General features: G+C 39.7%; 1 protein-coding gene across 3 annotated transcripts in view; it reads right to left on the bottom strand.

The window, feature by feature from the left end:
* The window catches only part of LOC133558959 (prominin-1-A-like), a 95,720-nt gene that overhangs the window by 67,779 nt on the left and 12,073 nt on the right, over positions 1-15,868 (bottom strand). For 2 of the 3 annotated variants that reach the window (XM_061910169.1, XM_061910168.1), the window contains exons 2-3: positions 13,554-13,869; positions 3,149-3,213 (exon numbers count right to left, since the gene is read on the bottom strand). In XM_061910169.1, coding sequence (XP_061766153.1) covers positions 3,149-3,213; positions 13,554-13,818 — 330 coding nt within the window. In that variant the 5' untranslated portion in view covers positions 13,819-13,869. Of the gene's footprint in view, positions 1-1,732; positions 1,771-3,148; positions 3,214-13,553; positions 13,870-15,868 lie in introns of those variants that run through there. The other variant, XM_061910170.1, reaches the window with a different exon arrangement.

Here is a 15,868-nt window from a genome sequence, read left to right as displayed (position 1 = left end):
AGCCGGGAGACATAGTCTTCCCAACGTGTCCTGGGTCTTCCCCGTGGCCTCCTACCGGTTGGACGTGCCCTAAACACCTCCCTAGGGAGGCGTTCGGGTGGCATCCTGACCAGATGCCCGAACCACCTCATCTGGCTCCTCTCGATGTGGAGGAACAGCGGCTTTACTTTGAGTTCCTCCCGGATGGCAGAGCTTCTCACCCTATCTCTAAGGGAGAGCCCCAAACTCATTTCGGCTGCTTGTACCCGTGATCTTATCCTTTCGGTCATGACCCAAAGCTCATGACCATAGGTGAGGATGGGAACGTAGATCGAACGGTAAATTGAGAGCTTTGCCTTCCGGCTCAGCTCCTTCTTCACCACAACGGATCAGTACAACGTCCGCATTACTGAAGACGCCGCACCGATCCGCCTGTCGATCTCACGATCCACTCTTCCCTCACTCGTGAACAAGACTCCTAGGTACTTGAACTCCTCCACTTGGGGCAGGGTCTCCTCCCCAACCCGGAGATGGCACTTCACCCTTTTCCGGGCGAGAAAGGGCGAGGTGGGATATATATAGTATTTATATAGGTGTGTGTGTGTGTGTGTGTGTGTGTGTGATGGATATGTGTGTATTTTGGGTATATGCATGTGTGTATGTATGTGATTATGTGTGTATATGTATATATATATATAAATTCTATATATGTGTGTGTATATATGTGTGTTGTGTATATATGTATATATATATAAATTGTATATGTGTGTGTGTATATATGTGTGTGTTGTGTATATATGTGTGTGTTGTGTATATGTGTGTGTGTTGTGTATATATGTGTGTGTAAGTGTGTGTGAATTTAAATGTATTATATATAGACAATATATAGCAGCAACCACTGAATTGAATTATATTATATATATTATTGTATTATATATTGTATATATATAGGAGTGGGACCTAATAGGTTTACTTCTTCCCACTCCCTTTCGAGCCAATCTTGACATCTACAAAAGATTAGTCACATGTAATGTTTTCAATGTAGGTGTAATAATAATGTATATATATATTTATTTTGTATTTTATGTCATTCTCTTGTTTTGTTTGCATGGCTCAAAATAAACCATTCATTCATTCATTCATTATTGGTCATGATACATGCAGCACAACTACAGTACACATGCCGTCGAGCTAGCTGTGTACAGACAAAACCTGAAATGGTACTTTACAGATACTGTAATATTATTGTACATATTTTTCAGGCAGTACAGATTGTTGTCTTATCACATTGTGTTGTGTTTTACAAACTGGTCCATTTAAATAATTGTTTTTAACTTTGCTTTTGTAGTAACAAAGCACCAGATTGCAATTAAAGAAAGAAGAACGACCCATTTGGCAGCGTTAACAGTCAAACTATTGGCAGTCATAGCAGCACTACAATGGTTAGAAGAGTCACAGCTAAGCAAGATGGTGGTCTCCTCCCACTCAAGGTCAGCGTTCATCTCCATTCAATATTTTAGATCGAAAAATCAGCCAACATCTAGTTAATGAAATATTGTTCAGGCTTGAGAAGGTAGAACCCATGGAAGGGTCCTATGGGTTAATCTCACACAGGCAAAAATGGCAATGAATTAGCAGATCAGTCGGCAAAGCAGACACTAACGCTAGAACAGTGCAAAAAGGTAGGTACCTTTCAGAAAGGCAGAGGCAAAATCATTAATTAAAGGAAATCTTTTTAAAGAGTGGCACTTACTGGGAAATAAGCAATACAGAACGCAGGAGCGGGAAGAACTGTAAGGGGGAGAACGAAAGAGGAAGGAATCATATCATGCATTAGATTAGGACACACTATACTGAATAAGACATTGCACCTCATAAACAAACACCTAACTGGACATCTGACAGCTGCAATGAGGTATAGTCAGTGGAACAAACAATCATTAATGGGGGACATACAGTAGAGAAAGGAGCAAACTAAGAGGAAGTTCGACTACCTAGACAGAAGGAGATTACTCTCAAAGTGGTACTCAGCAGCAACCAGAACATTTTTGTAAAGTTTATAGAAGAGACGGGTTTATAGAATAGAATTTAGTGTGGGAAATTATACATGTACTTTAGGGGGAAGGGAGGGCACTCTGGTTCACACTCTGAAACAATAGGTGGCAGTAATACACCTTTAACCTTGAGTGACTCCTACTATACCACAAAAGAAGAAGAAAAAGTTCATTTTAAACCTCTCCAATACCATGAGCAAGACCAAGGGCCATTGTAGATCTGCTCAAGACAAGACTAGAAAGGCGCTTTTTGAGAACATACCTACACAACAGTGTTTAAGTCTGTCAGTTTGGTTGTGTTTTAGTTTTTCCTCTGTGTTTGGTTGTATTTTACCATGAATTGATTAACGTGGACCCCGACTTAAACAAGTTGAAAAACTTATTTGGGTGTTACCATTTAGTGGTCAATTGTACGGAATATGTACTGTACTGTGCAATCTACTAATAAAAGTATCAATCAATCAATCAATCAATCCTGTCAGCGCTCTTGTTTTGGTTCTGTTTCCTGTTTGTCTCCCTGAGTGCTGTGTCCCCTCAGCTGTGGCTGATTGGCACTTGGCCACACCTGGTGTCAATCAGCCAGATACTATTTAAACCTGCTTTGTCCACCACTCGGTGTTGAAGTATTGTTGTGTCATTGCTAGCTGTACGCTGTAAGCTATTCCCTGGATCCTGATTCCTGTTCCCTGCTTCCAGTTTGTTTGTTCCTGGTTCCTGGTTTGTGTTTCCTCTTTATTTTTACAATTTTGGACATTAAATTATGTTTTCTTATTCAATGCCTGCCACCGTGTCTGCAACTTGGGGTTCGTCAAAAACTCAACCTGACAAAGTCGTCTCATTTCATCTTTTATTCTACTGTTTTGGTCCCCTCATATAGTGTAATGCTCTCATTTAGTCAACTGTCCTCCTGTAGTCTAGTCAACAGCTCATGTAGGGTCATGTTTAAAACACTTGTATTCACTGGGGCCGCAGTATCGTAATAAAATGGTAGATACTGGACACATTGTTATAGACTCTTGGGTTGCCAGTTTAAGGGATTAGTAGGAGAGAGCTGGTCAAGTTTTTTTCCAATGTTTAGTAGAAAACGTACAATTTTATGCAAAAATCAAACTCACTTGTTGGATGAACTCCTGATTCGACAGCACTTTGCTCCCATTTTTAACGGCGGTCAGGATCAGATCTAGACAAGAGAGTCAAATGGAAAAAAATGGTGAAACTGCAGCACGGTTCAATGCACTTGAGTTATTCCAAACTAAATTGCAGCTTATTAAAAGGGGGCGGGGATGTCTTTAAAGGTGTTTTTGTAAAGGACTAGTACAATGTCTTCTGTACAAACTCTGCTTTTGAAACAAGAGTGGAACACTTTTGTTAACATATTGAATGAACATAGCACTGGGATTACAGTATATACTTGTGTGTGTGTATATATATATGTCTTGATTGGATTATCCAGAGAATAGTGCTCGATACCGTGGTAGAGCGCAATATGTAGGTGTGGGAAAAATCACAAGACTACTTCATCTCTACAGAACTGTTTCATGAGGGGTTCCCTCAATCATCAGGAGATCTCCTGATGATTGAGGGAACCCCTCATGAAACAGTTCTGTAGAGATGAAGTAGTCTTGTGATTTTTCCCCACACCTATATATACATATATATACTGTGTATATATATATATCCATCCATTTTCTGCCGCTTATTCCCGTTCGGGGTCGCGGGGGGCGCTGGCGCCTATCTCAGCTACTTATATATATATATATATATACATAATACAGTACAGAACACAAAAAGAACTTGGGATTGACCAGCAACTTAAAATTCCCTGGGAGGAACATCAGGTTCAAACGCAACAGCGGCTAGGAGACACAGAGAGTAACAAGCGGTAGAGAATGGATTAGAAAGGATGGATTTAAAAATATATTAATACAAAAAAAATCATACAACAATTTTTCGTTTTTAGTTTGGGTACTTCTGGTGTACATTGTCAAAAGTTAAGGATTTTTGATATTTCTGATAGTTTGTGAGGACACCAAAGGGACTTCTGTTTGCACATGTTTGCAGAACAGTGCATAAAGCACAGTTCAGCTTGTTGTTGTTCTACCTTCTACCATCCTAGTCACGTCCCTTGTGTCCTTGGGCAAAACACTTCACCCTTGCTCCTGATGGGTTCTGGTTAGCGCCTTGCATGGCAGCTCCCGCCATCAGTGTGTGAATGTGTGTGTAAATGGGTGAATGTGGAAATACTGTCAAAGCGCTTTGGGCTCCTTAAAAAGGGGTAGAAAAGCGCTATACAAGTACAACCATTTACCATTTATCTCTTCACGCTTGCCTTTGACCTGAGCTAAGTCCACCCACGAGGCCACCATTTCTAGTCCACCCCACCCCCCTTCGCTTTATTTATTTATTTTCAATTTTCTTGCATTTTTATTATTATTTTGCTTTTTTTTTTGTCCTATGAATTATTGCAGGAAAACGATAATTTTGCCAGCATTATTTTGTGACCAAATTAAAGACTAATGTAATCATAATACATAATAATAATAACGGATGTGCCGATCGATTGGCCCCCGATTGGTGTCCACCAATTTTTAGGAAAAAGTATATGATTGCTATTGCCGATTACTGCCTTTTAATGGTGTTCACAAATGCCAATACCCTCTGGTTGACACTGTATTTATTTTCAGTCCCCAGCTATCTGTCTCCCTACACTCCCCTAACTTAATATTAATCACCTTCTTTACAGCAAATAAACTGCATTTCTTAGTACTTTTTTATTCATAGCTGTATGTAGAAGTGTCTGGTTGTATCTGCTGCTTTAATGTCTTTAATGTCCTATGTGTTCTTTGATGTTTGATGTTTCCCTCGTACACACATGTAAGAGGGATGTGTACTATGGCTATGAGTTGTTGTTTTTTTCCCTTGGCCTCAGTCTGCACCCCCTCTCCAGGGCCCAGGCTAAGACCGATTTTTTATTTTTATTTTAATCTTCTATTTTTTTCTCCCCCCCTTGTTTACCTGTATCTCATCTTTTTTTGTAAGGGGCGCTGGAAGCCGGCAGACCCGTCAGCGATCCTGTTCTGTCTCCCTTTAATGTTTGTCTGATCTTGAATGGGATTGTGCTGAAAATTGTAATTTTCCCTACGGAATAAATAAAGTACTATCTAATCTAATCTAATCTACAGTATTTTAAGTATCACTAAGCCAGCGAGCAGCTACAGTAAGCTAGCTTGAAACAACAGAAAAAAAATGAAGGCTCATTAAAGTTTAAGTGTCGATGGTAGCGCATTACAGCAGAAAGTAGTGTAGATTTTGACAGGAAATTAACAAGTCGATTATTAAGTCATCAATCCATAAATTGGTGGGGTTAGACTTAGACTTAGACAAACTTTAATGATCCACAAGGGAAATTGTTCCACACAGTAGGTAATATCACAATATGGTCGATACTAGAGTGATTAGGTTGATATTATTTTCTTAAATAACTTATTTTATTGTATTTTTAATGTTCGCAAACTTTGGAAATAGTTCCTTGGACACAGGAGGACTTTGAGGGCAAAATGCAAAGGATTTAAAAGAATGATAGTCATATTTTCTTTTGTTTAGTTATTGTGAATATCCAATAGCCATTCATCTATTGTCCATCGCTTGTCAATCAATCAATCAACGTTTATTTATATAGCCCTTAATCACAATTGTCTCAAAGGGCTGCACAAGCCACAACAACATTCTGTCCCTCTCCGATTGTATGTAATAAAATAAGGAAATAGTTTGAATATTGTGGTTGTATTTTTAAACTGTCAATAGTATTTACCATGAATAAGTTTAAAAATGTACAGTCAACACCTCAACCAATCTCACCCATGGATGATTGGACGATCTCTGATAACAATATTATTAATAATAATCATTTTATTTTATTCCTTTCATGAAAACGCATATTTACAAGCCACTTAATAATAACAATAATAATGAAATTCAGTCTTTCAAACGCATTATGGATATGTGTCGTTACTAGGGGTGTGGGAAAAAATCGATACGAATACGAATCGAATCGTTTCTGTTGTGCAATTCAGAATCGATTCAATTTTTTTTTTATTATTGTTTTGTTTTTTTAAATCAATCCAACAAACCACTACACAGCAATACCATAACAATGCAATCCAATTCCAAAACCAAACCTGACCCAGCAACACCCAGAACTGCAATAAACCGAGCAATTGAGAGGAGACACAAACACGACACAGAACAAACCAAAAGTATTGAAGCAAAAATTAATATCATCAACAACAGTATCAATATTAGTTATAATTTCAGCATACCAGTGATTAAAAATCCCTCATTGACATTATCATTAGACATTTATTACACTTGCATCGCATCTCATAACCTTGACAACACACTGTGTCCAATATTTTCACAAAGATAAAATAAGTCATATTTTTGGTTCGTTTAATAGTTAAAACAAGTTTACATTATTGCAATCAGTTCATAAAACATTGTCCTTTACAATTATAAAAGCTTTTTTTTTATTTAAATATCCTACTCTGCTAGCATGTCAGCAGACTGGGGTAGATCCTGCTGAAATCCTATGTATTGAATGAATACAAAATCGTTTTGAGTCTGAAAAATATCGTTTTTGAATCGAGGATCGAATCATATAAAAAAAAAATCGACATATTATCGAATTGAGACCCCAAGTTCGATATTGAATCGAATCGTGGGACACCCAAAGATTCACAGCCCTAGTCATTACTGTAATTTTTTTAAACTTTGTATTTGGACGGGCGATAACTCTGTATTATCCTAAATCAATCAATCAATCAATCAATGTTTACTTATATAGCCCTAAATCACTAGTGTCTCAAAGGGCTGCACAAACCACATACTGATGATACTGATGACTATGAGAACATATGAGAACATGATACTGTGAAAGATCAATCCATAATGGATCCAACACAGTCGCGAGAGTCCAGTCCAAAGCGGATCCAACACAGCAGCGAGAGTCCCGTTCACAGCGGAGCCAGCAGGAAACCATCCCAAGCGGAGGCTGATCAGCAGCGCAGAGATGTCCCCAGCCGATACACAGGCGAGCAGTACATGGCCACCGCATCGGACCGGACTCTCTCCACAAAGGAGAGTGGGACATAGAAGAAAAAGAAAAGAAACGGCAGATCAACTGGTCTAAAAAGGGAGTCTATTTAAAGGCTAGAGTATACAAATGAGTTTTAAGGTGAGACTTAAATGCTTCTACTGAGGTAGCATCTCGAACTGTTACCGGGAGGGCATTCCAGAGTACTGGAGCCCGAAATGAAAAAGCTCTACAGCCCGCAGACTTTTTTTGGGCTTTGGGGATCACTAATAAGCCGGAGTCCTTTGAACGCAGATTTCTTGCCGGGACATATGGTACAATACAATCGGCAAGATAGGATGGAGCTAGACCGTGTAGTATTTTATAGGTAAGTAGTAAAACCTTAAAGTCACATCTTAAGTGCACAGGAAGCCAGTGCAGGTGAGCCAGTACAGGCGTAATGTGATCAAACTTTCTTGTTCTCGTCAAAAGTCTAGCAGCCGCATTTTGTACCAACTGTAATCTTTTAATGCTAGACATGGGGAGACCCGAAAATAATACGTTACCGTAGTCGAGGCCAGACGTAACAAACGCATGGATAATGATCTCAGCGTCTTTAGTGGACAGAATGGAGCGAATTTTGGCGATATTGCGGAGATGAAAGAAGGCCGTTTTAGTAACGCTTTTAATACGTTTTATTTAATACTATTAACAGTATTAATCTGGTAGTCTTTTTAAAATGAATTTAGTTTATGCAAGCAGGTAATTTAACAACTAAGTCAAATTCAAAAGTGTGATTAATCTGATTTTAAAAATTGACAGCACTAATATAATACAAATGCTGATATTCTAAATGTATCCTTCTATTGAACAGGTCTGACAATACACTGATGCCACCTAGAAAGCATACAGGAAAGAGATTTGAGAACAGCAAAGACCACACATCCCAAGCAGTCCAAACAAAGGAGCACATAAAGGTTAAATATTAACGTGGTGGAAACATAAGCTACTTGTTGACCTCTCATCCACTGCACGGGTCACATTCATCCCAACCATTCATTGAAGGTACCGCTAAAGTGGTTCCTGTTTGTCTTTCTTTCAACATTTGTGTGCATCTTGTCGTGATCATTTTAATTCTGTTTGCTCTGTTTCCAAGTACTAAGGGAGGAACCTTATCTCATCGTCACGGTTCATTCAGTGCGTGCCTCACTACTAGGGTCATGTTTTGCTTCTTTTTTTTTTTGGCATGGTACAAAATACAAAGCATAAAACTATTAAGTAGTGTTGTCCCGATATCAATATTTTGATTCTGGTTCTTTGGTCAAAATGTTGCAAAGATTTGACCATTTTAAAGCCGCTTCCTGACCGTTTCTTCAAAATATGTCGTTGTGGCTTGTGCAGTCCTTTGAGACACTTGTGATTAAGGGCTATATAAGAAAACGTTGATCAATTGATTGAATACACCGTATTGTGGGTAGTCGTATATAAGTTCTCCTCCACGCCAAGCCCCCTTCGACTGCAATTTCACTCTGTCAAGCCCAGCCATTTTGTAGTTTCTACTACTTCCATTTGTAGTCTACTGGCATGCATAAGGTCAAACTATACGCTACTTTTAATTAAAAATGGAAACAGCACAGGATGCATGTGCACTTACGAGACAGTCTGGCCCACAACAAAAGGATAAATAAAAAGAAGGAATTTTATGACGACAACTTTGGACTAGAACTAAAAATTATGTCCCTAAAGTTTCAAATTCCAAATGGCTTGTTTGGAGCAAGTAGAGACTTAGACAAACTTTATTGATCCTCAAGGGAAATTATTCCACACAGTAGCTCAGTTACAAAGGATGGAAGGGGTAAGGATGGAAAAGATAATGCAGGTATGAAGTAGACTAAAAATGTACTATAGTAGCAATATAAAATATAACATACCTGTACATGTAATATATATATATTATATGTACAGTATATGGTATTTACTGATATATTATATTATGTTATATTTAAATATAATATATACAATATTATATTTAAGTCAAGGCGTTGAGGGGTTCCGGTTTGGTGACCGCAGGATTAGGTCTCTGCTTTTTGCAGATTATGTAGTCCTGATGGCTTCATCTGACCGGGATCTTCAGCTCTCGCTGGATCGGTTCGCAGCCGAGTGTGAAGCGACCGGAATGAGAATCAGCACCTCCAAGTCCGAGTCCATGGTTCTCGCCCGGACAAGGGTGGAATGCCATCTCCGAGTTGGGGAGGAGACCCTGCCCCAAGTGGAGGAGTTCAAGTATCTAGGAGTCTTGTTCACGAGTGAGGGAAGAGTGGATCGTGAGATCGACAGGCGGATCGGTGCGGCGTCTTCAGTAATGCGGACGTTGTACCGATCCGTTGTGGTGAAGAAGGAGCTGAGCCGGAAGGCAAAGCTCTCAATTTACCGGTCGATTTACGTTCCCATCCTCACCTATGGTCATGAGCTTTGGGTCATGACCGAAAGGATAAGATCACGGGTACAAGCGGCCCAAATGAGTTTGGGGCTCTCCCTTAGAGATAGGGTGAGAAGCTCTGCCATCCGCGAGGAACTCAAAGTAAAGCCGCTGCTCCTTCACATGGAGAGGAGCCAGATGAGGTGGTTCGGGCATCTGGTCAGGATGCCACCCGAACGCCTCCCTAGGGAGGTGTTTAGGGCACGTCCAACCGGTAGGAGGCCACGGGGAAGACCCAGGACACGTTGGGAAGACTATGTCTCCCGGCTGGCCTGGGAACGCCTGGGGATCCCCCGGCAAGAGCTAGACGAAGTGGCTGGGGAGAGGGAAGTCTGGGTTTCCCTGCTTAGGCTGTTGCCCCCGCGACCCGACCTCGGATAAGCGGAAAAAAATGGATGGATGGATGGATATACAATATATAAAAAATCCCAATTACCATGTACAATATTAGAAAAAGTTTAGAAAAAGGCACGACTTTTTTATAAATATCTTGCCTCCATGGACTGATTTCACATTTTCAGGACTTTCGAGCATCCCACAGGTACAGGTAAGAAAAGTTGCTTTTACGCAATACCTTTTAACGCGGCTTTGAACTATACATTAGCCACGCTTGTTTGTCTTGCCGCCTGTAACCGCTTGACACGGGACGCGAATAAAATGTGTCAATACTTAACATGCATTACGTTACGGCGATTGAACTCAAATCTCTACCATAGGCCACTTTTATATTGCTTGTATCACATATCGTTTGTATTAAAGAACCCAAATAGCTAGCGATGTGTTGGTCAACTTTTGATCTCAAAAATATTATCTTTGGAATCAATGGAAACAGAATCAATCAGTTCTGTTAAACCACACGTGTCAAATTCAAGGCCCAGGGGCTAAATCTGGCTCGACACATTTTCTTATGAGACCCGCGAAAGCCTGGAAATAATATACGTTAATAAAATGCTTAATCTTTTCTTACTAAATATATTTCTTTTTTTCCTTTCGACATTAAAAATCATTTACTGCATGCTATATTGCATATCTTTTAAAATTCAATTTCATCAAAATATTATATTATCATGTATTCAAAAAATATTTGTTGTTAAAATAAAGATAAATGCTGTACTTAAATATCTGCTTGACTTATGATTTCAAAACGAATCATAAATCCAATTGTAGACTGCAAAATTGACAATAGATTTTACGGTTGAAATTCCGCCGACTTGAGTTTTTTTACTGTAAAATCAACTTTGGTACTGTTTTTTTCCATATACAATAAGACACTAAAACATTAAAAACCAAACAAAAAAAACATTAAAACAAGATTTTACGGTAAAAAAAAAATGGCTCTAAAACAACACCTCCAGGCAACTTCAACACTTTACTAATACCCTCCTCCATTCACATCCCATCTCCCCGGATTATAAACAACTCAAATGTACTTCTAATGTATATACTTGTTCTTATGCTATGTGAACTCACTATGTTCTCTGCTGGCTGTACATATCCTACTAAATAAGACCTACACTGTTTCAATGTCCACATTTCTCTGTTGATGCAATTGTTGATGACTGAAGTTCTGATATCAACCAAAGCTCCTCATCCCACCCCCCGGATTGCAAATAATGTAAATAATTCAATGTATATACTATGATGATTAACTTGTGTGATGACTGTATTATGTTGATAGTATATATTTGTACCATGAATTGATTAACGTGGACCCCGACTTAAACAAGTTGAAAAACTTATTGGGGTGTTACCATTTAGTGGTCAATTGTACGGAATATGTACTGAACTGTGCAATCTACTAATAAAAGTATCAATCAATCAATCAATCAATGGCAGCTGTTTTACCGCTAAATACTGTGGTATTGTTTTTCCATTCCATTCCAAAAAAAACACTGCTTTTACTGTAAACTTCTGGTGACTGAGCTGCCAGTTTTTTAAATAAAATTTAAATCTTATGATTTCAAAACAAATTATCAATCAAATTGTAGACTGTAAAATATACGATACATTTTACGATTAAATCCCCCCAACTGAGTTTTTTAAAGTAAAATCAATTTTGGTACTGTTTTTTTTCCATATAGAGTAAGACAATAAATTAAAGAAACAAGATTTTATGGTAAAAACAAACAAACTGGCAGCTCTGTTTTACCGCTAAATATAGTGGTATTGTTTTTCCATTCATTCTGTTTATTCAGTTCTTTTATATGCTGTAAAAACCCGCTGCTTTGACTGTAAAATTCTAGTGACTGAGCTGCCAGTTTTTAAAGTAAAAATTTAATATTTTTTTGCAGCTTGAGTAAAAAAATACATTGTTAATGTATTATATATATATAGAGAGAGATCAGGGGTGTCCAAAGTGCAGCCCGGGGGCCATTTGCGGCCCGCAGCTAATCGTTTACCGGCCCGCCACACCTTCTGCAAAAATTGCAAAATTGATAGTATTGCAAATATAAAAAAAAAACATTAAAAAAAAAGTGAAATGAGGTGAAATCTAATGAGAAAAAGTGGCAATGTTGACACAAAGTTGCCATGCAGGCAGGTTTTTTTTTGTTCCTTTTGTCTTTATTTTCTTTTTTTTCCCATTAATTAAAAAAAAAGGGACAAAAAAATCTATTTTATAATGATTTATTACTTAAAAATGTTTTATGTGGAAAAAATATTGCCATATAAAAACATCAAAGTTTTGACAAAAGAGCATAAAACAAACAAAATAGTTCAAACTTAAAATCGACAGATATATCAGAAGTTGATCTTGGAATTGAAGTGTTATCATTAAAAAAAAATAATAATAAAAATGTATGACTTTATGAGTGAGGAACCTTTCGGATCTCAAATATATTTAATAGGATTTTATTTAACTTTTCATTGTGACTACTCAAATATATTAAATAATAAAAATCAATGGTGTCCTGCATTATTGATCTTTGAGGGCTTTAATTGCTAAATAAAGGAACTCGTCTGAAGGAATCAATAAAGTACTATCTATCTATTTATCTAGAGGGGGGGGGGGGGTTGCCCACATCTGAGGTCTTCTCCAAGGTTTCTCATAGTCAGCATTGTCACTGGCGTCCCACTGGATGTGAATTCTCCCTGCCCACTGGGTGTGAATTTTCCTTGCCCTTTTGTGGGTTCTTCCGAGGATGTTGTAGTCGTAATGATTTGTGCAGTCCTTTGAGACATTTGTGATTTGGGGCTATATAAATAAAAATTGATTGATTGATTGATTAAATACTGCATATTTCAGTTTTACTATAAAAAACAAAGTTGTCTTTGACAGAAAAGTTGATATAGAGATTTACTGTAAGCATTAAATAAAAAATAACAATAATAATTTGACTTATTTTTAACATTTTAGTGACTGAGACCCTCTATGTTCCCCAGGAGCCCTAAGGATGAAAAAAAATCCATATATTTTGTTATGGTTTGAAAATGAAAAATATCAAAAATGGCCCACGCATGCTTAAATTTTTCCGTGTGCGGCCCTCTGTGGAAAAAAATTGGACACCCCTGATATAGATGTATACTCATATATTAGTCTTTGTTGAAAGCGGCCATCTGAGGGTAACCATAACTGCGACGTGGCCCTCAATGAAAACGAGTTTGACACCCCTTCGTTAAACGGTCGCCAAAAAAGCAAAATGTCCTTTAAAGCTGGTTGAACAAAGATCAATCAATCAATCAATGTTTACTTATATAGCCCTAAATCACTAGTGTCTCAAAGGGCTGCACAAACCACCACGACATCCTCGGTAGGCCCACATAAGGGCAAGGAAAACTCACACCCAGTGGGACGTCGGTGACAATGATGACTATGAGAACCTTGGAGAGGAGGAAAGCAATGGATGTCGAGCGGGTCTAACATGATACTGTGAAAGTTCAATCAAAGATCTGGTGATGTCATCCCTTATGGTGGTGCGACGTTACAAATTTAGACTGCAAAGGTTCCGCTGGCACACTACTGGATACTAACCTTCAGGAAAGGGACTGGGCTGGACACAAGCGAGGAACGAATGGACCACACTAGCCATGAAGTTGGCACCACTCGGCGCCAACTCAACCACGTCAGAGTAGTTATGATTGACTGCGCTTTGCAAGATGTTATCTGCTGAGCATTCAGCCGGAGACCCGACCGCCTGGGCCGTGGTGAGTCGTAGCATCCCCAGTCCCACAGCCGCCCTGAACACTGCAGCTATGCCTCGCCACCCCCTGTCTCTCACTCCCCAACATGACTTCATCCTGACCCGACGAAAGGGCGGACCGTCAGTGGCTCAGGAACTGCGTCTCACCTGAAAACGACAAAAGGGAAAGCCACACAATGAATCACGGAAGACCGTAACTGAATAACGAGCATTTCTCAGAACTGTGACGCCTCTTGTTTTGAATACGTTCATCCAAGCGTGCGCCATCATAGTGAGAAGGAAGTGCTGACATTTAAATCGTGGCATACCAGGCAACAAGAGTACCTGTGTTCATAGTGTAAACACAAAACAGACACCTCTCCTGTTGCAAACTGGTTTTATTCCAGTAAGACACAGCAAAAGCGTTCATTTCAATGAAAAAAAAAAAGCTAATTACGGGGCACGGTGGCAGAGGGGTTAGTGCGTCTGCCTCACAATACGAAGTTCCTGCAGTCCTGGGTTCAAATCCAGGCTCGGGATCTTTCTGTGTGGAGTTTGCATGTTCTCCCCGTGAATGCGTGGGTTCCCTCCGGGTACTCCGGCTTCCTCCCACTTCCAAAGACATGCACCTGGGGATAAGTTGATTGGCAACACTAAATTGGCCCTAGTGTGTGAATGTTGTCTGTCTATCTGTGTTGGCCCTGCGATGAGGTGGCGACTTGTCCAAGGTGTACCCTGCCTTCCGCCCGATTGTAGCTGAGATAGGCGCCAGCGCCCCCCGCCACCCCGAACGGGAATAAACGGTAGAAAATGGATGGATGGTCATGGTATCTGGCGTTTTCTTTGCTAATTTAGCCGAGCTCAGAGAGGACGCTTTATCAACTCCAGTAGTTTGATCTCACACTGCAACTATTTCCAATCCTCAATAAATAGCAATCCGTATTTTCATCTCTCAGTTAGAGCTGGGCGATATATACGATATATCGGGGGTTTGTCTCTGTGCGATATAGAAAATGACTATCAAGTCAAGTCAGCTTTATTTGTCAATTTCTTTACATGTAAAGAAATACAAATGGTGGGGTGGCATGGCTCGGTTGGTAGAGCGGCCGTGCCAGCAACTTGAGGGTTGCAGGTTCGATTCCCGCTTCCGGCATCCTAGTCACTGCCGTTATGTCCTTGGGCAAGACACTTTACCCACCTGCTCCCAGTGCCACCCACACTGGTTTAAATGTAACTTAGATATTGGGTTTCACTATGTAAAGCGCTTTGAGTCACTAGAGAAAAGCGCTATATAAATATAATTCACTTCACTTCAAAGGCATCGAACTGATGTTTCGCACTCTCATGCGTAGACAAAAAGAAAAAGAAAACACAAACAGTAAAGTGCAACATAGATATGTCTACCTACTAAAGTGACAATATATATAGTTTCTGTTGTTTTTTAAATAGGATATAGCTGTATTGATTGATTGATTGATTGATATTTTTATTAGTAGATTGCACAGTACAGTACATATTCCGTACAATTGACCACTAAATGGTAACACCTGAAGACGTTTTTCAGCTTTTAAGTCGGGGTCCACGTTAATCAATTCATGGTAAACAATGAGTGTTTCATCAGTAGTGCAAAGACTTATGATATAGCAGCAGATGTGTGCAATTTTGCATAGTCATTTTTTCTGTGGGTCATGGGGTTTAGAGTTCGGTTTTTCCAGGGAGGGGGATTTCAAAGCCCTGACAGCCTGATGGATCGGGCTGAGAATTTAGGGTGGGGGGGAGAGTTCAGCAGCCTAACAGCCTGGTGGTGAAAGCTGTTGGTGAGTCTGGTGGTGCGGGAGCGGAGGCTCTTGTATCTTCTTCCAGAGGGAAGGAGACTGAACAGGTTGTGTGCAGGGTGGCTTGCGTCACTCACAATTGTGAGTGCTTTGCGGGTGAGGCGGGTGGTGTATGAGTCCTGAAGAGATGGGAGTGGTGCACCAATGATTTTCCCAGCTGTTTTCACGATCCGCTGCAGGTCTCTTCTGTTGTGTTGAGTGTAACTCTCGCCCCACACAGTCATGCAGCTAGAAAGGATGCTTTCAATGGTGCCTCTGTAAAAAGTGGTCAGGATGGGTGCCCGCTTTAGTTTTCGCAGGAGGTAAAGGCGCTGTATATATCGTAATATTCG

The sequence above is a fragment of the Nerophis ophidion genome, linkage group LG09 (genome assembly GCF_033978795.1).
Source record: "Nerophis ophidion isolate RoL-2023_Sa linkage group LG09, RoL_Noph_v1.0, whole genome shotgun sequence".
NCBI classification, from domain to species: Eukaryota; Metazoa; Chordata; class Actinopteri; order Syngnathiformes; family Syngnathidae; genus Nerophis; species Nerophis ophidion.
This window is presented reverse-complemented; position numbering and strand designations above follow the sequence as displayed.